This window comes from Mauremys reevesii, linkage group 2, assembly GCF_016161935.1.
Source record: "Mauremys reevesii isolate NIE-2019 linkage group 2, ASM1616193v1, whole genome shotgun sequence".
Classification (NCBI taxonomy): Eukaryota; Metazoa; Chordata; order Testudines; family Geoemydidae; genus Mauremys; species Mauremys reevesii.
Genome location: NC_052624.1, coordinates 167,092,329 through 167,116,988, shown reverse-complemented (window position 1 = coordinate 167,116,988; position 24,660 = coordinate 167,092,329). Strand labels below are relative to the sequence as shown.

The 24,660-nt window shown below is 39.5% G+C and overlaps 1 protein-coding gene across 10 annotated transcripts in view; it reads left to right on the top strand.

Moving 5' to 3' along the window:
* Positions 1-24,660, top strand: part of PIGN (phosphatidylinositol glycan anchor biosynthesis class N) — a 164,720-nt gene that overhangs the window by 60,522 nt on the left and 79,538 nt on the right. For 9 of the 10 annotated variants that reach the window (XR_005594508.1, XR_005594510.1, XR_005594509.1 and 6 more), the window contains 5 exons: positions 7,705-7,745; positions 9,804-9,863; positions 12,042-12,134; positions 13,792-13,847; positions 24,499-24,579. Coding sequence is in view for 7 of the 10 variants with exons in the window: in XM_039526035.1 (XP_039381969.1) it covers positions 7,705-7,745; positions 9,804-9,863; positions 12,042-12,134; positions 13,792-13,847; positions 24,499-24,579 (331 nt within the window). In the remaining 3 variants the exon portion in view is untranslated. The remainder of the gene's footprint in view (positions 1-7,704; positions 7,746-9,803; positions 9,864-12,041; positions 12,135-13,791; positions 13,848-24,498; positions 24,580-24,660) is intronic. The other variant, XM_039526039.1, reaches the window with a different exon arrangement.

Here is a 24,660-nt window from a genome sequence, read left to right as displayed (position 1 = left end):
CTTTTATATAGCCCTTTAGAAAAACTCCCAGATTGTTTCTCCATTGTGGACAGAACTAAGGAATCTCCAATTTCTAAGCAAAGACTCTCTAGATGGATATGTGACTGCATTACCTACTGCTATCAGTCTCACAATCTTCAAGCTCCTTCTAGAGTATTATCTCACTCCATGAGATCTCTCTCTATTTCAATAGCCTTTCTTAAGAACGTTCCTGGCATGGAAATATGTAGAGCAGTGACTTGGACCTCCATTCATATATTATCATGCCTCACCTTCTGGTGCCATGTTTAGCTATACTGTACTATTTTCAGTCTTTGACTTGACTCCTAAATCCCACACCTCTGTTGAGGGTACTGCTTGGTAGTCACCTAGAGTGGAGCACATACAGGGTCACTACTCAGATAAGAAGAGAAGGTTACTCACCCTGTGCAGTAACTGTGGTTCTTGGAGATGAGTTCCCCTATGTATGTTCCACTACCTGCCCTCCTCCTCCTCATGCTTCAGAGTTCTTTACAGTGGAGCTCTGTGGTCTAGAAGGAACTGATGGCGGTTCACTCATGTAGCTCTGTAGAGCCGTAATGCAGGGCTTGAGACTGCAGGAGGCGCATGCACAAGCTGAATGGATAGTGCTACTTAAAATCTCTGATTCTGAAGCGTGTGGGGTGCATGCGCACCTAGAATGGAGCACCCATGGGGACACACATCTTGAAGAACCACAGTTATTGCAAAGGATGAGTAACCTTCTCTTATTGGACCAGTTTCTGTTGATGGAAGGTACAAGCGTATGAGCTACACAGAGCTCCTCTTCAGGTCTGTGGAAGTAAATCAGTGTGTCCCAGATCTGAAGAGGAATGTTGTGTAGCTCAAAAGCTTGTACCTTGCACCAACAGAAGCTGGCCAAACATATTAGCTCACCTATCCTGTCTTTCTTAGAAACGCCAAGGACACTTCCTACTTCTAAGTACAAAATGTATAGCCCTAATAACATTAATTTTTACTGTAAAAGACCAGTTTTACAAACTGGGTATATGCTATCCCAGTTTTGCCTGATCTAATTCTCGGATTCTTTTCAATTAGTATAAACATCTGCATTTTAACTGAAATTCTGATGGAAGTATTGGAGCATGTAAATAGACTATGGGTGAATTGGGTACTTAAATTGACACCCTGCTGTGGAAGGAGGAAAGACAATGATTATTGACTGTGGGGAATATTTTGTCCTCTCATCTGAGGGGTTTCCTCCGCTTTTATGCTTCAATCCCCTGAAACACTTCTTCAAACACTCCCTCATTGAAGGGCTTGCATTGTAGTCACTAATCTCCTAACCAAAGAACACCGGATGGGTCTCTTTTGGAGCTGCATTTACTTAATTTACTTAATTGCCATGAATAATCATTGTTGCATGATAAGAACTCCTTGTGGCTCAGTGTTCTGCTTCGACAGCATTACACAGCAACTCCTGGTGGGCTGAGAAGTAAAGAATACAAGTGTAAAATGTTCTCCTGTAAGTTCATACAGAGCATCTCTGCTACACCACTAAGCTATTATACCCAGTGATGTGGTTTTAATAAAGTTGTTATATTATGTGAAAGGAAAGATCTCTGAATTTAACAGTTCTCTTGACCCCTTTCTTCCCCACCCTCCAAAAACAAACAAACAAAACAGTTTAAGAAGGTTGCATAAAGAAAATGAGAAAATCTAAAATCCTTGTATTTTTTTAGAACATTTTGATATTTTTGTGATTTTTTTCCCCCAAAGATTGCATACATTGGTGCACAGGCATAATTTCATGCAACTGCTTACAATCCTTTTGAATTTCTCAAATATACAAGAATCCATAGGAGACAACACAATTGTTTTTAATACCTGCAAACTTTTTATTCTCTGTTTATGGCAAACAGTTCTTTGGCCGTTTAGTGAGTTTTTCCTTGTCCCATCACCCCCATCAAGGGTGGATGTTACCTGAGGCAGTGGCTGCAACAGAGAGTTACCCTATCCAATTTGGTATGGAATGATTGGTGTACTTCTCATATGGCTAGAAGGCACACTGCTTGCTCTGAGATGACAGCCTTTCCCTTATCAGTTATTTCACCTGTATTTTGCCTCCCCTAGAGGCTGATCAGATTACCGGCTTAGCAAGAATCCTGACAGCACACCTATATCAGTGTCTGCTTTGTGCAAAGCATAACATTATCTGTTTGGCTATCATAATGACTCCTGTATAACTCTCTTCTTTCTGAAAAGTTGCTCTCTGATTCCTTGGTGAAATGAATGTTACACAGATTTAGGGCCTGCTCCCAATGAAGTCAGTTAGAGTTTTGGCATTGAGTTCAGTAGGAGCAGAATGTTGTTCTCGCATACAGATTTTACCATTCCAAAGGAAACAGAGAATTGATGGGTTGTCCTTCCCTATTGCAGCTTCTGGAGGCAGCTCTGCTAGAAGCTTCTGGAACCAGAGTTTCCCCTTATATAGGGAGCTCAGGTTCACTGTTTCTGCACAGTAACTCTGTGCCCTATCTACAGGATGTTATAGAGGGTTTTTCCTTTGGATTGGATGGGCCTTAGCAAACTCCGTCCATCCCCCCGCCCCCTTTATTTTGACACTACTTTCCCTCTGTTCCCTTTGCGGCTGACTGCCCAGCAGACCTCAGCTAGAAATTTGGAGAACAGGGTAAGAGTGTTTGTATCCTGTCCACCAGTAAGCCGTATCCAAGAGCAAGAAAATTGCTCTGGGTACCTTATACTGAGCCCATGCTTTATTCACCTGAAATGGCAGATAAGAACAAAAAAAGGCAGAGTTTGCAGTTAGATGGGAGGGTGTTTTTCTCAAGGTGTTTCTCTTTTGTGCTCCTGTGAGTCCAACCCTACCGTGGCCAGTTCTGCAGGTACCCTCCAGTGTCCCAGCAGCTCTTGGATCTAACTAATTATGGGTGCCATAAAAAGCTATGAGAGAGAGATAAATAGTGTTGTATCTTTGGAAGCATTTTCCTGGGAAAGTACTGCATTCATAGCTTCAAAAATTTCTAATAGAGCAGCCTCCATGAACTGCAGTGTGAGTAGTCAATGCATCAGTTTTGTGTCTCCTCTGCACTATAGTGTTCTTATTATGAGAAAACAAAATTGTTCTATTACATAACAGGGAAAAGAAATATAGGTGAGAGTCTCATGGAAATTAATTCAGTTTATTTTGATACAAGTATATCATTATGAATATATGACTAATACTGATAATACACTTCATGTGTTACCGGAACTAGCTGTAAATATGTTTCTTACTGTTAAGCTATATAGCTGTTGTATATGAGTTGAGAGCAGAGACACTTGAAAAACTTACACCAATAACACTGGTCTACAATTTTTGAGAAGTCGTCTGCTTCAGAGATAAAATGTGCTATTTATTATGTATTTTGATGTGCTGAATTCAAATATGACAATTAAAACAACTGATTGGCTACTGTTTCTAAGATATTTAAGTTTTTACATTTTAAGTCTATGTATATTGTGTAGATAGTGGAGTTTTAATCATAAATTGTAAACCTAGGTCTTTTCATGTGTTTATGGTTGCTTTACATGATAATATTTCACCTGTCCTGTTTATGTAACACTTCAAAAATCAGCAAAAGGGTTATATAAATAAAATTTATTATGAAACAAAAGACAAAAAACTATTATGTACATAGTTTAGTCCTATTCAGTGTCTACTCGGCGCTTCTTGGCTCGTCTCTTGTATTCATTAAATGGAGCATCTCTTGTCACTGTCCAGCAATAGTCTGCAAGCATTGATGGGCTCCATTTGCCCTGATTGCGTTTCTCCATTGTTGCAATGTCCTGGTGAGATCGCTCGCCGTGCTCGTCGCTCACTGCTCTGCAGTTCAGTGGAAAAAAATCTAGATGAGAGTGCAAAAAATGTATCTTTAGTGACATGTTGCAACCAAGGCTTTTGTATGCCTTGAGGAGGTTTTCCACCAACAACCTGTAGTTGTCTGCCTTGTTGTTTCCGAGAAAATTTATTGCCACTAACTGGAAGGCTTTCCATGCCGTCTTTTCCTTGCCACGCAGTGCATGGTCAAATGCATCATCTCGAAGAAGTTCACGAATCTGAGGACCAACAAAGACACCTTCCTTTATCTTAGCTTCACTTAACCTTGGAAATTTTCCACAGAGGTACTTGAAAGCTGCTTGTGTTTTGTCAATGGCCTTGACAAAGTTCTTCATCAGACCCAGCTTGATGTGTAAGGGTGGTAACAAAATCTTCCTTGATTCAACAAGTGGTGGATGCTGAACACTTTTCCTCCCAGGCTCCAATGACTGTCGGAGTGGCCAATCTTTCTTGATGTAGTGGGAATCTCTTGCACGACTATCCCATTCGCAGAGAAAACAGCAGTACTTTGTGTATCCAGTCTGCAGACCAAGCAAGAGAGCAACAACCTTCAAATCACCACAAAGCTGCCACTGATGTTGGTCATAGTTTATGCACCTCAAAAGTTGTTTCATGTTGTCATAGGTTTCCTTCATATGGACTGCATGACCAACTGGAATTGATGGCAAAACATTGCCATTATGCAGTAAAACAGCTTTAAGACTCGTCTTCGAGGAATCAATGAACAGTCTCCACTCATCTGGATCGTGAACGATGTTGAGGGCTGCCATCACACCATCGATGTTGTTGCAGGCTACAAGATCACCTTCCATGAAGAAGAATGGGACAAGATCCTTTTGATGGTCACGGAACATGGAAACCCTAACATCGCCTGCCAGGAGATTCCACTGCTGTAGTCTGGAGCCCAACAGCTCTGCCTTACTCTTGTAGTTCCAAATGCCTGACAAGGTCATTCAGTTCACCTTGTGTTATGAGGTGTGGTTCAGAGGAGGAGGATGGGAGAAAATGTGGGTCCTGTGACATTGATTTTTCAGGACCAGAAGTTTCATCCTCTTCCTCTTCCTCGTCTGACTCAAGTGAGAATGATTCTGGTGCATCAGGAACCGGCAGTCCTTCTCCGTGGGGTACTGGGCGTCTAGCTGATGGAATGTTTGGATAATGCATAGTCCACTTTTTCTTCTTTGACACACCTTTCCCAACTGGAGGCACCATGCAGAAGTAACAATTGCTGGTATGATCTGTTGGCTCTCTCCAAATCATTGGCACTGCAAAAGGCATAGATTTCCTTTTCCTGTTCAACCACTGGCGAAGATTTGTTGCACAAGTGTTGCAGCATATGTGTGGGGCCCACCTCTTGTCCTGATCTCCAATTTTGCAGCCAAAATAAAGGTGATAGGCTTTCTTAACCATAGTGGTTATACTGCGCTTTTGTGATGCAAAAGTCACTTCACCACAAACATAGCAGAAGTTATCTGCACTGTTCACACAAGTACAAGGCATCTCTGCTCACTTTGGCTAAACAGAAATGTGTCCCTTTGCAAAATCAAACATTGACAAATAAGAGAGCACGACACTGTATGATTTCTAGAGCTGATATAGGGCAATTTGTTCAGCAGAGTGATGTAAGCTTCGTTACGATTGCATCATCCATGGCTTCTAGGAATAACATGATGCAATTCATATCATGGATGATGCAATACCAGCTTCAGATTGCATCATTCATTGTTTTGCCTAAAAAGCAAGTACTGTCCAAACCCAGTCATAGATTTATTCATAGATCCAGTCAAAGATGTATTTTAGTCATTTCTGGTTTAAATTGAGATCCTTTCCCTTTATAACTCACTTATCTTCTGCTATTCCCAAGTCAAGGGTCGTATATACCGACCCAATAGCATATATTGAAAACTAGATCCAATCAACAATTTTAAGCATCATTTTCATTCTCAGTGACCCAGAATTAGTAAAGTTGGACTACATTTATTTCAGAAGCATTTTGGCTGTAGAGCAGTGTAATCAGACCCCCCAATATAGTCACTGGTTGAACTAAGCGCTGAAAATAAGCTAGAAGAAGATAGAGTACATAGGCGACATTGGGAGGATTTGACTAGGATTTTTAATATTTATTTTAACAATAAATAACAGACTGAGCTAGAACTGTTCATGATGTTATATCCGCGCTTCTCTGATGGTTGTAATAAATTTGATTGATTTATGCTTTCATTTATGAAGAACCATATTAGTTACAAACTTTATTAAATAGAAAATATTGTGAAGGTGAACTGATTCTGTCTGACTCATCTGATGTAACAGACAGAATCCTGCCTTTGATCTCTGTGTGGTATCCATTTATGTCAGTGGAAGATGCATGTGCAGATGGAAAACATTATCTGGTCTATTCAGGCTTTGTCTATGCTGAGGGAACTTAAAGTGGTTTTCCCCCATTGCTGCCATTAGTTCAGCTCCCTAGAATAGAGAGGCTACCACTGGCATTTTAACACCCTGTCTGAGACCTTGTCTGAGACCTGCTTTGACTGAGTACATGGCATCATGCTTAAAATGCTAGTTGCAGTCTACAGCTCTTTTTAACCCCTGTAACTTTCCCCCTACTTCTCCTTCTGTTACTGTGGGAAGACTTCTGCAAAAAGATGGGCAAACTGCCTCTTCTCCTCTGCTCGTGACATCACTGCTAGGAGGACTAATTCAAAAATTAGAAACCAAGGCAGTGATGAAAAAATAAATTGCTAAATTAAGTTTTAAAATGGCCCCCAAACACCCTCCCAGTTTTTTCTTTCTAAAGAGGCAAATGTAGATATAATAGACTAGAGGTTGTTTGGGGCCAGGGGGAAAAAGAGCCCTTTATATGAGATCATCAGCTTAATTGGCTAGCAGTAAATAATTAAATCTGACTTTGTCCAGACCAGCATTTTGGTATGTCCTGGGCTGTTAAACAATAGGATTTTTCTGAGCCTTGTCTGACTGTCTGCCACAAATAATAATGAATCTACCCCTCAGTGCCTGTGAGCTAAGGAGGTGCTTCTAGTGGTTAGAGGTTTACATTTTCAGGGCTGCCTGTGAGATATAGATACCCTGTTTCCAAATCTCACTTTGAATCCTTTAGTTTTCTCAGGAAGTTATGCATGTGTGTTCCTGTTATACAAGTATATAGGTTTTTTTTTTAGTGGGGGGGGGCGGCGAGAGATTTCTTTCAGATGACTGTAGTCACAAGTACAGCCAATGGTTTTTCCTTGTGGGTGAAAGAAAATTTAGTCTGAAAGAAATTGATTTTGTTCTTTTTGCCTGTACTCTCCCTTGGACCTGTGCACTGAAGCCAAAGTATAAATCTCTCTTAGGAGGAAAGAATCCTTACAGAAAGTACTGGAAACTCATTAAGAGTCAAATTAATTATTTCTCTAAAACAGTGATACTCAGATGCCAGTGATTCAGGAGCCAAATTAGCCATCAACATGAGCCAAAAGAGCCACAGTTGTGTGAACTGATAGTTTCATTTACTATAGTGCTATATATTCATATTTAAACAGTATGACAGCAGAAATATTTAGTTATATTATTCTCACAGCAAAATAACTGACCAAATAGTATTACTTTATCAACTACAATTGGTTAATAACATAGTAAAAGCATCCTGATTGATTAATAACTTAGACTGGTTAATAATTAAATCACACAGTGTTTTAATAACGTGTTGCAAAGACCTGCAGGAGACCCACTAAAGAGCCATTTGTTGCTCGTGAGCCTCAGTGTGAGTATCACTGCTCTAAAATCTGCCTGGATCAGCTGCTTATGTGCTCTGTTATTGCTTTTAGAATGGAAACTGGAGAAATGGAAGAGGCTGGATGTCAACCAGGTATTAAATATTTCCTACTCAAAAGCTCATTAACTTTCCTCTTTGAATTAATGTAATCTCCCACACCAGATTTATAAAGGAATTTATGAAAGAACGAGTGATTGTGCTAACATAATATTTTTCCAGAGTTTGCCGCTTAAATATTAAATGACATAGACCACTGCCCTCGGAAACTACATGTGTCTGGGAAAAATTCCACCCTCAGACACTCACAGCTGTTATCTGCATCAATTAATGCAACCACTACGTGCAACTTTCCCTTTCTCTGGATGCATTACATTGCAGTTTTTAAGGACACGATCACATACTCTTTTTGAATGAATACAAGACCTGTGTGATGATACTGACACAGGCAAACTTTAAAAACAGTAGCAATAATTTATGTAAATTCCATACCACGTGAATACCCTGTCTCATGAACCGTAAAAAGTCTGTGGTATGGAATCCCTCTACTCCACTCATATAGAGTTTGCATAACATCTAGGGCTTCAGAAAGGGATTCTACCTGCAGATCTTAAGAAGTGCATGGCAGTGCTCCCCAACCATTGTGAAACTTACAGGTTCTGCTTGGCTGAGTCTGTAGCTCATTCCCTGCCCACCTTACAAAGATACCCAGGGACTGAAGCAAGATGTTATGTGGTAATTGCCTCAGCCCATGATCATCCGTATTATACAAAGAAGTTTGCCATGCCTGACTGTGCAATGTGGCCTTCAAAAACTGCACATTTCAGTGCATGTGCTGCATGTAATTTTCAAATGCTGCTATCTTTGTCAAATCAAAACCACTTTTCACTGGAGTACTGAAAGGTATTTCTCAGTGACGTCTGTTTTCATGCTGAAATTTTATTACTCTGTCCCCAGCTGTTTTGGCAATATAGCTAATAAATTACATAGCAAGAAATTTGTAGTAATGGGGAAAAAACATAGTGAAGAGTTATTTTTATTTATTTATTTAACTTTAGTCCTTAGGTCTGTAAGCGTTATGAAATCTTCTCTCCACATAAGTGTAGAAAGGAGTCTTTAGTTTCAACTATCAGAGGGATAGCCGTGTTAGTCTGGATCTGTAAAAAGCGGCAAAGAGTCCGCTTTTTTCAGTTTCAATGTGTACTTGATAATTGACTTGGAAACATAAAGCTAGTTTTGTCTGTGACAAATAGTATGTTATTATTTTAAGCATTACTCCTTTCCGGAAATTCCAGTGAAAAATTCTGCTTAAAAATCAATGGTACGATATGACTTTGTGTGTTTTACTTATATAAATAGTGACTCAGATTCTCCTTTGGTGCATAGGTAAATCTGTAGTAACTCCATTTACTTCAGTGGAGTTAGTCCAGATTTACACCAGTGTAGCTAAGGAAATTGATTTCTAGTCTTTTTATGTTAAGGAAAATAGAAATGATAAGTACTAAGATCCAGATGATGAATAGTACCTTATTCCATGAGTAGTCCTATTGAAAGTTAAGGGACAATTCATGGAATAAGAGGGAACTCAACATGACTAAGGGTACTGGAACCTAGCCCTAAATAGTAAAAGTTGGTCAATAGCTGACATTCTAAAAACAAGGGATTAAGAATTGCTTTTTCTACATATTATACTTGGTGTGCCACTTTAAAAAAAAAAGTATGAAGAAAATAATTCTTTGATGAAAATAATGAAAAAAACCCATAAATTTCTCTGATAAAACACAGTGAAGGAGATATCGAATTTTGAATTTAAAAAATGTAGGGTTTTTAATGGACTTTTAAAAGTGAATTTATTTTTTTTTAAATGTGAAATTTTAATATATAAATCTGTTAATTATCAAACGGGTTTAATTTGATAGAACATTAAAACTTGTTCTGAAAACTCAAATTTTGATTCCCTTCAGAATCAAGAGCATTACTTTGAACATTGAAAAATATTACTTTGCTGGACTACTTTAATGCTGTGATAGATTCTATCAGATAGGATGCTATTCACATTTCAAAATACAGATACAGTCTTAAAATTAATCTAAATTTATGAATACTTTAAACATTTTGAAGCATGCTCAACTGAGAACATTTTTGTTTGCACAGGCTGATATAGCACCGCTGATGGCTTCGCTTATTGGTGTTCCTTTTCCCCTTAATTCTGTGGTAAGAAATAAAAAAAAGTAAAAAAGGCTGCATGTTCTTGGGGGAAAAAGATGAAAAAAAGATAAATTTGCAAACTTTTGCCATAGTTTATGGGGACTAGTCAAGGATGTAAAATTAAGCATAAGAATAAGTATTGGCAGCATTAAGGCCTAAGTAGATACAATCTGCCTCTTTTATATTATTTTATAATGTGTAACATAATATTTTAAATGATGAAAGTAGTTGATCCATTGTAACCTGTAATTCTGAAAGTATTAAATAGCCACCTTTTTACTTAAACCATGCAAATACTCTGTTAATTTTCTGTAAGGATACAATAGGGTATGAGGTATTGTTCTTTTTCCTTATTTTTAATTGTAAGAGCTGAAACTGTTAAAAAAAATAGTTCCTGAAGTTTAATGTCAAGTTATTTTTAATCTTATTATTTAGTTTACTGAGATATTTTGAGATGATATTTTATTTCATTAGGTTAATTGATGATTTGATTCCTTATTTGGGATAGATCTTTTTTAACCTTGTAATTTATCTATTTGTATTCGTTATTTCTGTCGCTCAATGGCTGTCTCATATAACAGAACAAAATTTCTTTATTTAGCCCTAATTAACAAATAAAGCTTTAATTTGCTTTTATATTGCTTACCTCACATATGCATATACAGTACATAACAAAAGTTAAGAGGGGAAAAAGCAAATGTGTATATTAAAAAAAATCATAAAAAAACTTTTCTGGAGACTTTGGACAGATTCTGGCTTCTGGTCCTGCCTCTTTGTGCTCCATTTCCATATGTGGTCAGCTGAAACTTCCCCTAGTGCTGGGAGAGTTTTTTGCTGGTGTAAAGCTAGCTTAATCAGTTCCTATGCCATTCTTCCTCTCAACCCAAGTAAAGGGTGTCACTGGAAGACCTCTGAGGACCATTGCCAGCTGATGTTGTAGGTTAGAAAACATACATATGAGATTCTTTGATTTACGCTGGGGCCGGGGCTAGAGATTCACAAGGTTGAGAATTAGGGTTTTCTACATGGGGAAATTGACCACATAGGTATACAGGAATAACTGTTCCACTGTAGCTATGTTGGTATAACCCTTTCCCCCCCCCCAAGTGAACATTCTGTGTGGGAATAAAAATGACGTTATTCTACAAAAATAAGCTATGCTGATGAATTTCCCTGTGTAGACAAGCCTTTAGGGAGCAATAACAGTTCCCTTCCAGCCTGGCTCCATTCTATTGCACTAAATGGATCTTGGCAAAGGAAAGAATCTGAACCTTTAGCGGGAAACAGATACATTTTGGAAACATAGTGTAGATGGTACATGGATTTATTAAGAAAGGAGGAGGAGGAGAACAAAGAGAGAATATTAATGGGCCCAGAACTTGTAATAATTAAACAAAAAATAGTCACTTCGTATTAGTGTAACAAAAGATTCTGCTCACTAGTTAAAAAGTTGGACCTTTGTCTTTTAGAGAGATTTCATATGAAGATGCAAAAATACACAACAGATTTACAGTAAAATATACACATTCTCCATAGGGCTTAAAAAAAGAAAAAAAATCTCTTTTGTATGTCACTTTCTCAAATTGTAAAATAGAGATAATGATATCTATGCATCTTTGTAAAGTGCTTAGAGACCTTTAAATGATGATCTCTGTGCAAGTGCTGTGTCTTATTTTACAAATAGAGAAACTGAGGCACAGAGGTTAAGTGACTTACCTGATATTCCACTTCAAATATGTGGCCAATCAGTAATAGCCCCCAGGGGCTCAATCCTAAAATCAAGGAAATTGGTGAAAGCTTTCTTTGACTTGAATGGAAACAGGATTGTCCCCGAGATCTTCTGCATCCCAGTTCTCTGCCAAAAGATCATTCTTTGTCTTTAGTTACTTTTAAGCTTCACTTCTTCAGCCTTCATTGGCTTGTTAATTTGTTGCATATAAATTATATAATATAAAATATATGTTCTTCTGTTCAGAATTTTTTTCTGTGAGGTTTGAGAAAGATAGATCTTATACTTCTTATATTGATTAGGTCTGATACAGTGGAATAATTATAGGAAGAGTATTTGTTGTAATTTATAACAATAGGTATTTGAGTAATTGTAACTAGTTTTACTTTGTTTTGTCTAGTTTTGGATTATTTGACCAAATATTAATTTTGTTAATTCATGTTTAATGTTTGCAGGGAATTCTGCCTTTGAACTATCTGAATAATAGTGCTCATTTCAAAGCTGAGAGCATTTTTACAAATGCTGTTCAGATTCTTGAGCAATTTAAGGTAAGTAAATTAACATTCAAGTAAACATGTAAAATGAAAAATATTTCATACCGCTCTATTTTAAAGGTACTACAGTATAGTATATACAGCTAAGATAACATTTTGATGATGACATATTGGAAGTCAGAGTAAAAGGGAAATCACATGTACATACTATATGATATGAAATAGATAAAAAGCAGATCTGTGTGAGATTGGAAATTTCTTGTTTAAATTTAAGAAAAACGTTAACTTTTTTAAATAAATAATTCTTTTTATTGCCCTGAGCCTAAATGAAGTTCAGTAATAATTATTGTGAATTATACTGGTGTAGAGAATTTAATTTCTAAGAGTCCAGCTGGACCTTGGGTTTGTGTATGCAGCTCAAATTGAAGTCAATGAGAGCAATGCTTGCTTATGTGAGGGCAGAAATTGGCCCTAAATTTAATTGTGATATCTGAAAAGAAAGTAGGTTGCTATAGATCATGAGTAGGGAATCTGTTTTCTATGCAACTGGGTTGGAATATTCCAAGCTCAAAGTTCAGGGCCAATAAACAACTTAATCAGAAGGTAACAAGTACCTATCTGCTCATAATGACCAGTAAGTGTCTCAACCAGCCTCTTTCTTTCTTTCTTTCTTTCTTTTTCTTTCTTTCTTTCCACAACACCATTATTTCTATAGTATTGATGGTGTTCGTCACCTTTTTTGCAGGTAAATTCACCTTTTTAGTTAATAGGGTGTTCTTCTTTCCTCCCACACCCCAAAGTTGTTCCTGGTTCTTGGCTTTGATTAACTCTTACCCTGTCTTTTTCTAGTGATAAATTTCCTGTTTGCTAGGGGCATAGGTTGTGTGTGTTTGAAGGAAAAGTAAGATAACTCAATATTAATGGGAAGTAGTTCAGCTGTAGTTCAGCAGCTTAAAGAGATGCTTACTTTTACTTTTACAGTCCATAATCCGTAAGTTTCCTGTGATGGACAGACCTGACCACTACTTGTATTCCTGGGGAGGATTTTGTCTTGAATGGATGTGTGCTATGTAGGAGATTGTTGCTTCAAGCTGTCAGATCCTGGAAGCAGTATACTAGAAATTCCCTTGCTTCTTGTATGCATCCATTAGGCCCCAGGTCAAACTGGTGCAGGAAGCCTGAAAGATATTTTCAAGGTCCTCCAGGCTGAGTGACTATGATTGCATCAGAGCCTCCCATTTTTGTGCACATCCAGTTTGAGAAGTCCAGTAGCACCATTTCACGTCTTTACAGCAGTGCATTAGTTCCTGTCTGTTGGAGTCAACACCGATGCTTTGGTATGATCAAATCATTGATTTGATTCCTTGATTGTATTTAGCTTTGACTCTGTGCTCAAAGTGGAGCCAGCCAGTAAACATTGATTATTTTTTCTTACCTTGTAAACTGTGGAGGTCCTACTGTGAGAATTTCTGGTAGGTGGCTTACATTTGCCTTTCTAAGAGCACGATTGAATCTTTAGGGGTACTCTTTCAGCACTGTGCAAGGAGTTGTATGGAACTCTTAACTATTTACAAGAGTAGAAAACCCAAAACCCCATCCATTGTGGTAAAAATTTGACCTTTGTTGCTTTTTTACAGCATTAAGAACCTTTCACTAACATTAATTTCTAATTACAGCTTTTATGTTCATTGATTTCGTAATTTGTTTGCAGATTAAGATGACTCAGAAGAAGGAAACTACATTATCATTTCTATTTACACCTTTTCAGTAAGTGCATTTTAAATTTTTTATATTTTAACTGAATAAAAAATATTTTATTTTTCATTTTGGTAAGTATTTCAATTATAAGTATTTAATAAGAATTTATGGGATGACAGACAAGCATTAACCCACAGAGATGCAGTCTCTCTGTAGGACTTCCATTTCTAGAGCGATGTAGGGTCTTCTGAAGTGGCTTTTGATGTGTTCTAGCGCATACACCCATTCACCTGTTAATCCTTCCTCTCAGATACAGTAACTTCTTACATAACATCATCCTGGTTAATGTTTCGTTGTTACGTTGCTGATCTATTAGAGAACATGCTCGTTTAAAGTTGCACAATGCTCCCTTATAACGTTGTTTGGCAGCTGGCTGCTTTGTCCACTGCTTGCAGGAAGAGCAGCCCATTGGAGCCAGCTGGTGGGGGCTTGGAACCAGGGTGGGCCGGCAGCCCCCCATCAGCTCCCCTAAGTTCCCTGTGTGGCAGCTGCCCAGCAGGCTATCAATTGCTGGGCAATTCAGCTGTCCCTCTCCCTACTGCTGTGTGCTGCTCCTGCCCTCTGTCTTGGAGTTGCTCCTGGGAGCCTCCTGCTTGCTGTGCAGGAGGTGGGGGGGAAGGTGAGTGCTGATGTCAGGGTGTCTTCCTCCCCCTGCTCCTGTACCCCATCTCCACAGAGCAAGGTGGGGACATGACAGGGCTCAGGACAGAGAGAGCTTGCTGGCAGCAGCTGCTGTCTCAACTTGCTGATCTACTTAAAAAGGTAGTGTACTTAGAGTGGGGTCAGCATACATAAATTCTGTTGTCTCCTCCCTTCATTCATGCTTCCTTGTAGAGTGTGAGGCTATATTAACAACAATGTGTTAACCCTGGAGGCCTTAGCCGAATGCTAGTTTATCATTTAGCAGCCAGGCATTCCCTGGGAAATATCCCACCCTCTTCCACCCTCTGACTCCAGCACCTCAACCAAACTTCACAGTCATCATTGCTGTATACGGTATTAACTTGTTTGTTTAAAACGTATACTGTGTGTGTGTATATATATATATATATGTCTTTTGTCTGGCAAAACAACTTCCCTGGAACCTCACCACACCCTCACAGCCCCCATTTACATTAATTCTTATAGGGAAATTGGATTCGCTTAATATTGTTTCGCTTAAAATAGCATTTTTCAGGAACATAACTACAGCATTAAGCAAGGAGTTACTGTAGGTTGTTTGTGCTTCTGAGAATAATCTGCTTTGGGGCCAGTCTGACTATACACTCAGTTCAAGCTACTTTCTTCCCCGAAGGATTTCAGTCTTGAATTAGGTCCATGAGATTGTCTTCAGTAATATTTAGTTCTGTATTCAGTTGCTGGAGTGCTCCAAAAATGTTTTGTCATTTGGAGCAGCTGCCTTTCCTTCAGGAAATGAGACTGACTTAACTGGAGTCTGTAAAATCCTAAAAGCTTTAAATATCTCTTTTGTGATGTAGATTAAATTTGTTAAATAAGATTCCTGTCTTTGTAGACAGAGATTATTTGCTGTGGTATTTTATACCACAGCTTCCTCAAAGGGAAAGGTTCAGGATCTTTAAGCTTTCAGACCCCAGTCAAAGCAGTCTCAAAAGCATATAAAAAAGTTTTAATCAAATTAAATCTAATTCTGATTAGAAATGACAGTTTTGTTATCAGAGAATTTGTGAATCCACGTGGAACAAAAATGCCATATGGGAAGGAGGGGCATTTAGGTTTTTATTTCAGTCTGGATCTGCCATGAGAATATTTCCTTTGTTTTCTATTTTTTTCCAGAAAGACCTGTCCAGTTCTGTATTATGATACTTTTCTCTTACGTTAATGCTGAATGTACCTTAAGGAAGATATAAATGCTTTTGATTTCATGATAGGCCAGTGTTTTGTATCTGTTTGGATCAATGTAAGTGGAAATCCCAGGGATTTTAATTTAACAAATATGGGTGGGGGTGGGAGTGGGAGGAATGTTCTTCCTGTTCTTCTTTTTCCTTTATGCTGCTTTTCCTAGTGAGAGTTGTGGCAGCACATGGAGAGTAGGGAGGACCAGACCTCCCTTTCCTCTGCAACTTAATATGAGCCTGTAGTAATTTTGTTGTACAGTCTGTTGTACAAGTAACATTAAACAGAACAAACGATTGATTTCTTGAGATTCTCTTTAATAGTATCTGGTTCAATTGATTCAGTAATAATTCTAATCATCAATGACTTTCTAGGGTTCTTGTGTGTATTAAAAATAAACAAACAAAATCCTATAAATGTGCAAATGAGCATGCAAATAGCCTGCATGGTGAAAGGTTTTGGACTAGCACATGACAGTTTGTTATATGGATCTTTTTAACCTTTCATCTTTACTATATTAAAGATAAATATTCTTGTCTTGTTGAGGTATTGAAGATGAGTGCACTGATCTACGGTCTGATCATCTTTCCAACTTCATTCTAGGGGAGGAGGCTGAAAAGCCTGACCAGAATCACTACCCAGCTCTCATAATAGTTCTAAATTTCCAAGAGTCTTCCACCTAAAAACTTACCGTTAGGTAGGTTACTTGACACCAGGGCTTGATTCTGCAGTGTGCTCATCACTTTGGCTCTGATCTGGCAAAGCACATGCTAAACTCTAACCATATGAGTAGCCTCATAGACTTTGTGGCTTAAAGTTAAACATGTGCTTACGTGCTTGATTGGATTAGAGACCCTCTACTCAGCATCTTTCAGGAATGAGGCCCCAAAAGGCAGCGTGACTATTGTCTTGCAGTGTACATATTATCAGTAGCTGACGACACAGTACTTCTTGTTTCATACGTATTTAAATTGGATAAGATTTCACAAAAAGTACATTTTACTGCTACATTAATATTCTGTACTAGGAGAAAAAAAATCCTTGGAGCTGAAAAAAATCAGTTAACATTTTGTTTGTTTATATTTCCTCCTATTTTTGGAAATAGTGGGAAACGAATTGCACAAGCACAAACTACCTTTTACAGGCAAAGCTGCCCCGAGGGAAGGGCAAAAGGGGCAGTTTGTTCCAGGCCCCCCATTTGAGAGGGCCCTCAGTCCATGGAATTTGAGTGAGTGGCACTGTGACCTGGCACACAGGGTTGCAGCACCACTCAGGTTTGGTGCCAGGTCACAATGGTCAGAGAGGGGACCTGGGCGCAGCCCTGCAGGACAGAAACCTCCACTGTCACAGTTGTGAGAGACTCCAGATAGTGTGAGTGCCTACCTCAGGGCAGACTGTCAGAAGACAGAGCAGATACCCCAAGCTGGTGGTATGTTTTATAATTAGATTTCACCAAGCTGGTAACAAGTGTGAACTCCTGGATCACTATACCAGTCTCACCATGGAGTCACACACTCTCCAGCCTACCTTGCCACCCAGATGAACTTGAACTTTTTGATAATGGTCACTTAACCAAAAGTCATACCACATCAGGTTGCTCCCAGTCCCAAGAGCAATTACTGAGAGGTTAAAGCAGGTAAAATATATGTACAGGTGAATAACAGTTTGCAATTCCAAATGATGGCAGTGATATAATAAACTTCCAGTTTCCCAGAAGTCTTTTCAGGGTACCCAAATTGTTTCTGGGGATTTCTGCTGTGTGTCTGGTACACATCCCGGTAAGAGTCCAGAGGTGAAGTATCAGAGGGGTAGCCGTGTTAGTCTGGATCTGAAAAAAGCAACAGAGTCCTGTGGCACCTTATAGACTAACAGACATTTTGGAGCATAAGCTTTCATGGGTGAATATCCACTTCGTCAGACGCATGTAGTGGAAATTTCCAGAGGCAGGTATAAATAGATTCATAGACTTAAGGTCTATGGGACCTTATGGGACCATTATGATCATCTAGTCTGACCTCCTGCACAATGCAGGCCACAGAATCTCACCCACCCTCTCCTGTAACAAATCCCTAACCTATGTCTGAATTATTGAAGTCCTCAAATCTTGGTTTAAAGACCTCAAGGTGCAGAGAATCCTTCAGCAAGTGACCCATGCCCCATGCTGCAGAGGAAAGTGAAAAACCTCCAGGGCCTCTGCCAATCTGCCCTGGAGGAAAATTCCTTCCCAACCCCAAATATGGCGATCAGTTAAACCCTGAGCATGTGGACAAGACTCACCAGCCAGCACCCAGGAAAGAATTCTCTGTAGTAACTCAGATCCCACCCCATCTAACATCCCATCAAAGACCATTGGGCATATTTACCTGCTAATAATCAAAGATCAATTAATTGCCAAAATTAGGCTATCCCATCATACCATCCCCTCCATAAACTTAGCAAGCTTAGTCTTGAAGCCAGATATGTCTTTTGCCCCCACTACTCCCCTTGGAAGGCTGTTCCAGAACTTCACTCCTCTAATGGTTAGAAACCTTTGTCTAATTTCAAGTCTAAACTTCCTAGTGTCCAGTTTATAACCATTTGTTCTTGTGTCCACATTGGTACTAAGCTTAAATAATTCCTCTTCCTCCCTGATATTTATCCCTCTGATATATTTATAAAGAGCTATCATATCTCCCCTCAGCCTTCTTTTGGTTAGGCTAAACAAGCCAAGCTCTTTCAGTCTCCTTTCATAAGACAGGTTTTCCATTCCTCGGATCATCCTAGTAGCCCTTCTCTGTACCTGTTCCAATTTGAATTCATCCTTCTTAAACATGGGAGACCAGAACTGCATACAGTATTCCAGATGAGATCTCACCAGTGCCTTGTGTAATGGTACTAACACCTCCTTATCTTTACTGGAAATACCTCGCCTGATGCATCCTAAAACCGCATTAGCTTTTTTAATGGCCATATCACATTGGCGGCTCATAGTCATCCTGTGATCAACCAATACTCCGAGGTCCTTCCCCTCCTCTGTTACTTCCAGCTGATGTGTCCCCAATTTATAACCAAAATTCTTGTTATTAATCCCTAAATGCATGACCTTGCACTTTTCACTTTTAAATTTCATCCTATTACTATTACTCCAGTTTACAAGGTCATCCCGGTCCTTCTCTGTGTTAGCAATACCTCCCAGCTTTGTGTTATCTGCAAACTTTATTAGCACATTCCCACTTTTTGTGCCAAGGTCAGTAATAAAAAGATTAAATAAGATCCCCAAAACCGATCCCTGAGGAACTCCATTAGTAACCTCCTTTCAGTACGACCCATTGTAGTCTCCCCTTTAACCAGTTCCTTATCCACCTTTTAATTTTCATATTGATCCCCATCTTTTCCAATTTCACTAATAATTCCCCATGTGAAACCGTATCAAATGCCTTACTGAAATCGAGGTAAATTAGATCCACTGCGTTTCCTTTGTCTAAAAAAATCTGTTACCTTCTCAAGGAAGGAGATCAGGTTGGTTTGGCACGATCTACCTTTTTTAAAACCATGTTGTATTTTGTCCCAATTACTATTGACCTCAATGTCCTGAACTACTTTCTCCTTCAACTTTTTTTCCAAGACCTTACATACTACAGATGTCAAACTAATAGGCCTATAGTTACTCAGATCACTTTTTTCCCCTTTCTTAAAAATAGGAATTATGTTAGCTATTCTGCAATCGTACGGTACAACCCCTGAGTTTACTGATTCATTATAAATTCTTGCTAATGGGCTTGCAATTTCATGTGCCAGTTCCTTTAATATTCTTGGATGAAGATTATCTGGGCCCTCCGATTTCGTCCCATTAAGCTGTTCGAGTTTGGCTTCTACCTCAGATGTGGTAATATCTACCTCCATATCCTCATTCCCATTTGTCATCCTACCATTATCCCTAAGCTCCTCATTAGCCTCATTAAAGACTGAGGCAAAGTATTTGTTTAGATATTGGTCCATGCCTAGATTATCCTTAACCTCCACTCCATCCTCAGTGTTTAGCAGTCCCACTTCTTTCTTTCTTTCTTTTCTTCTTATTTATATAGCTATAGAACCTTTTACTATTGGTTTTAATTCCCTTTGCAAGGTCCAACTCTACATGGCTTTTGGCCTTTCCCACTTTATCCCTACATGTTCTGACCTCAATAAGGTAGCTTTCCTTGCTAATCCCTCCCATCTTCCTCTCCTTATAGGCTTTCTGCTTTTTCTTAATCACCTCTCTGAGATGCTTGCTCATCCAGCTTGGTCTACAACTCCTGCCTATGAATTTTTTCCCCTTTCTTGGGATGCAGGCTTCTGATAGTTTCTGCAACTTTGACTTGAAGTAATTCCAGGCCTCCTCCGCCTTTAGATCCACAAGTCCTTCAGTCCAATCCACTTCCCTAACTAATTTCCTTAATTCTTTAAAGTTAGCTCTTTGAAATAAAAAACCCTAGTCCCAGATCTATTTTTGTTTATCCTTCAATCTAATTTGAACTGAATTAGCTCATGATCACTCGAACCAAGGTTGTCCCCTACAACCATTTCTTCTATGATGTCCTCACGACTCACCAAAATCAAATCTAAAATGGCATGCATCCCCTCTTGTTGGTTCTTCAACTACTTGGTGAAGGAATCCATCAGCTATTGCGTCCAGAAGAATCTGATCCCTATTATTATTACTAGCACTTGTTTTCCAGTCTATATCTGGGAAGTTAAGTCTCCCATGATCACACAATTCCCATTAGTGTTTACTTCATTAAAAACATTAAAGAGGTCTCTATCCATATCCAGATTTGATCCCGGCGGTCTGTAGCACACCCCAAGCACTATCTCAGGGGAGGCTCTAGTAGCTTTCTTCCCCAATGTGATTTTTGCCCAGACAGACTCTGTCTTATCCATTCCATCACTTCTTATTTCTTTACAGTTTACCTCATCATTGATATACAGTGCTACTCCACCACCTTTGCCTTTATTTCTGTCTTTCCTAAACAGCACATACCTTTCAATACCTGTACTCCAGTCATGACTAGTATTCCACCATGTTTGTTATCCCTATAATATCCGGTTTCACTTCCTGCACCAGTAACTCTATTTCCTCCATTTTGTTACCTAGGCTCCTCGCATTTGTGTACAAACATCTTAATTTTTGCTGTTTGGCTTCACTGACATTCTTTACCTGATTAGGCACAGACATTCTACCACCAGTATCACCTATTAGACTGGTATCTACTTATGTCCATTCTCCTACCCATGGCTGTATCCTTTCTTACTTTGTTTTCTTCCCTCTCAATGTTAAATTCCGGTGTGGAGATTACCTGGACATCTCCCAACCATCTCCCTCAAATTCCTAGTTTAAAGCTCTCTTAATCAGTTTTGCCAGCCTCCATCCTAGAAGTCTATTTCCCTCCTTACTCAGGTGAAGTCCATCCCGAGAAAACAGTCCTCTGTCTATGAATGCTTCCCAGTGGCCATACATCCCAAAGCCCTCCTTATAGCACCACTGTCTGAGCCATCTGTTGATCGCCATAATCTTGTCACACCTTTGTCACCCTTCTCTAGGAACAGGCAGAATCCCACTGAAGATCACCTGAGCCTCGATTTCTTTAAGCGTCTTCCCCAGTCTGGCATAGTCTCCCTTGATACGTTCCAGCGAGAATCTAGCCGTATCGTTCGTTCCCACATGAAGGACAATCAGCAGATTCTTTCCCGCTCCTGTTAGGATCCTTTTCAGCCTCAGGTCCACATCCCGTATCTTAGCACAGCACACCCTTCTGTTCTCCGGATCAGCCCTAGTTACAGGCTTGTCTGTTCTTCTCAGTAAGGAGTCCCCAGTCATGTAGACCTGCCTTTTCCTGGTGACAGTGCAATTCTCCAGTCTATCTCCTGTTCCCTCTGGCTACAAGTCCTCTCGATTTCTGTTGTCCCTTGCAATCCTCTGCAACCCATCCTGTACCCTCCTGGGGCTCATATTTGGTGTTGTCTCCATTGACTCTTCGCCTCTTCCTATACGACTAGCTGCTCTTCTCTTCTTCCTTGCCCTCTCACCTTCAGCGACCACCTGCTGTGCCTTCTTCATTTTCCAACTCTGCAAACCTGTTCCTGAGTTCTATTTCTCCTTCACTGGCCCGTCTTTTCCTCTGCCTGGTTCTCTTAGTCACATGCTTCCACCGTCCACTTTCCTCACCCAGCAGTCTCCCCTCAGAATTCTTTGGTCCTGCTTCCATCTGCAAGTCTGAGATTATCCCTTCAGCCTCCTCATATCTTTGCTCCATCATCTGCTCGAACCCCCTTCTAAACTCAACCAGAGTTTCCACCTGCATCTCCAGTCCTCGGATCTTTTCTTCCATCAGCTCTATCAGGTGGCACTTCATGCAAACGGAACTCTTTTCAGGTACCCCCTCCAGGATCATGTACATGCCGCAGCTTCCACATCCAGTCATCCACATTGTGTCTTTCACTGCTGCCTCTGTATCGGTCGTAGCCTTCCCACCTAAAACCTGTTAGTCCAGGAAACACAAACCAAAGCAAACCACCACCACCTACAGCAAAACAAACTCTGAACAGGCACCAGAACACCGACAGAACACCACCCCCTCCCTTCAGTAGCCTGTCAATTCTTCTGCCTAGGTCTCTTAGTCTCCCCCCCAAACTCCCACTGAAACTCCCCTGTTTACAGTTCTGTTTGCTGGCTCCTGTGCCGCTGTCTATGCCACTGCCAGACTGGCTGGCTACCTTTATAGGACCCCTAAGCAGAGAAGCCCCGCCCCCTAGTCAGGGCTCAGCTTCTCTCCCAGCACACTGCCCCTACCAGCCTCCACACATATAACTACAAAATACAATACACAAAATACAGGTAAGAATCAGTCCAGAGGTGAAGGATCTTTCCTTGAATCCATATTTATAGCTTCTTCTGACAGGAAAAAACAACATGAGCTTTTTCAGTGAGTGAGGATGGCACTTAGAGTTTTTGACCTCTGGTCATCACACACAGTGGCTACTTGTTTTAGAATTAGCATTTTTCTGTTAAAGTCCTTCATTAGCATTCCACAAGGCTTCTCTGATGGGTTATGTAGTTAAAGGGATATACACAATGTAAAAGGTTGCTTCTGCATTATAAAAGGATACAGACAAGTGAAAACAATGCAAGTAACTTCCCACTAGTTTTATGTAGTCTTTATGACTTTTATGAAGTTAAATACACTCGTCTACCTTCAACAATCACTTTGATCTATATTAATACACAAGCGAATTGGCCTGAATACACTTTAGCATGACCTGGTCTGCCAGTCTCACAGGCAATATGGGGTGAGTGCGGGGCAGTCAACTCCTGCCCCCTTTTTGGGCCTCAGTTTTAGGGTGAGTAAGGTGAGGTGCCTTGGTTTCAGTTTTTGCCCCAAGCCCCCAAAAACCTCTGTGCAGCCTGGTCTACAGGACTAGAGTTAGCAATAGCAAAGCTGGGGTGGTTTGACCTCTGTGCTGTCCCACAGATGAGTAAAAAGTGATCCAGGCTAACATGGCTGCCCCTCTGGTACTTGCCACAGATGAGTGTGTCAAAATGTATTTGGTGTAAGAAATTATTGGTACGTTGTATTTGATTGTAATTGGAAATGGTACAGCTGCATCCCAATGGCTCAAAATTCATTGAAAATATACAGTATTTGGAGATGTAAGTAGGGAGTTAATGGAAGATTTACACACAGATTGTGCTAATCTGATTGCTCTTGTCTGCTGTTGCAGATAAGCAGGGTTCTGTGTTTGCATTCCCTCCAGGCACAACTGTCCTTCTCATTAAGGTAAGAATAATTCCCTTCCCCCACTATTCAGTGATGGGTGGTGAATTTGTGCAATGGATTTAATTGCATTTTATTTCTGATGCTAAAAATCTGAAAATTGCAATACAGAAAAAGAGTGCACACCAATTAAATAATCTACTTCCACCTAATTTATAGGCCTTCTGTGAGTCATTATTAATTAGTGCTTTGAGAGCCTCTGAAAGATAGTGTAGAAATCCAAAATGTTAATATTCCATTTTTGGAATATTATTCATTTTAATGTAAATTTTAAGCAACTTTAATGTCTGTGTAGGAAGTTCTTTAATAAGTCCCTTTTAAAATGATTTTAAGGATGTGATTGAGTGGGTGTTTATATTAGGCCCATACCACAAGGAACATGGATTTGAAATCTTTTTAAAGTTGTTCCATATAACTGAATTTTCAGAAATTCTGGAACAGATCTGAATCAGAAATTTCTGCTTAAGAAATTCTGTATTTCCCCATTGGGCTAGTCAAACATTTTCTTTTGAAACTGTTGACAGAAAATTTAGTTTGACAAATTGAAAAGTTTCAAGGAAGCATCTGAAAAATTTGACTTCTCAAAGAAAACTTTTTTTATTTTTGTCAAGCTTTTTATGGAAAAAGAAACCATTTTTCCACCCAGCTCTACTTTCCAGATACTTTGTTACCAAATGCCCTGGGTGTCAACTCCAGATTTCATGCTTCAAAAGCTAGAGTCTGATATATTCTGTGCTGCTGAATATAATAATATGAAAGTGTTGAGAGCTTTAAGACCCTTTAATCACTTAATGTTGACACAGAGTCCAAACTCAATGAAATTTACTCCAATTTACATTAACTTTTGGCAATAGAGAGAGATTACATTGAACTGAAGCAAAAGTCGTCTGATTTCCACAAGTAATCTATTGTCTAGGAAAATTGTGGCTAGCATAATGTTCAGAAGATAACAGGGAAGATTGTAACTCTGCCCTTTTGCATGTGGATCCCAATTCCACTTTTTTTGTTTGATTCAGCAGTCAAATGTTGCGGAGGACAGATGTGACCACACTGCACTGCCATCATAATTTGAGCGGTGTCTGCATGCCCAGATTGAGGTGAGTTAGAACTCTCAGACAGCCCTAGCTATTTATAAGGAAGCATCTGGCTCCAAGTGATACAATATTGTTCACACCTGA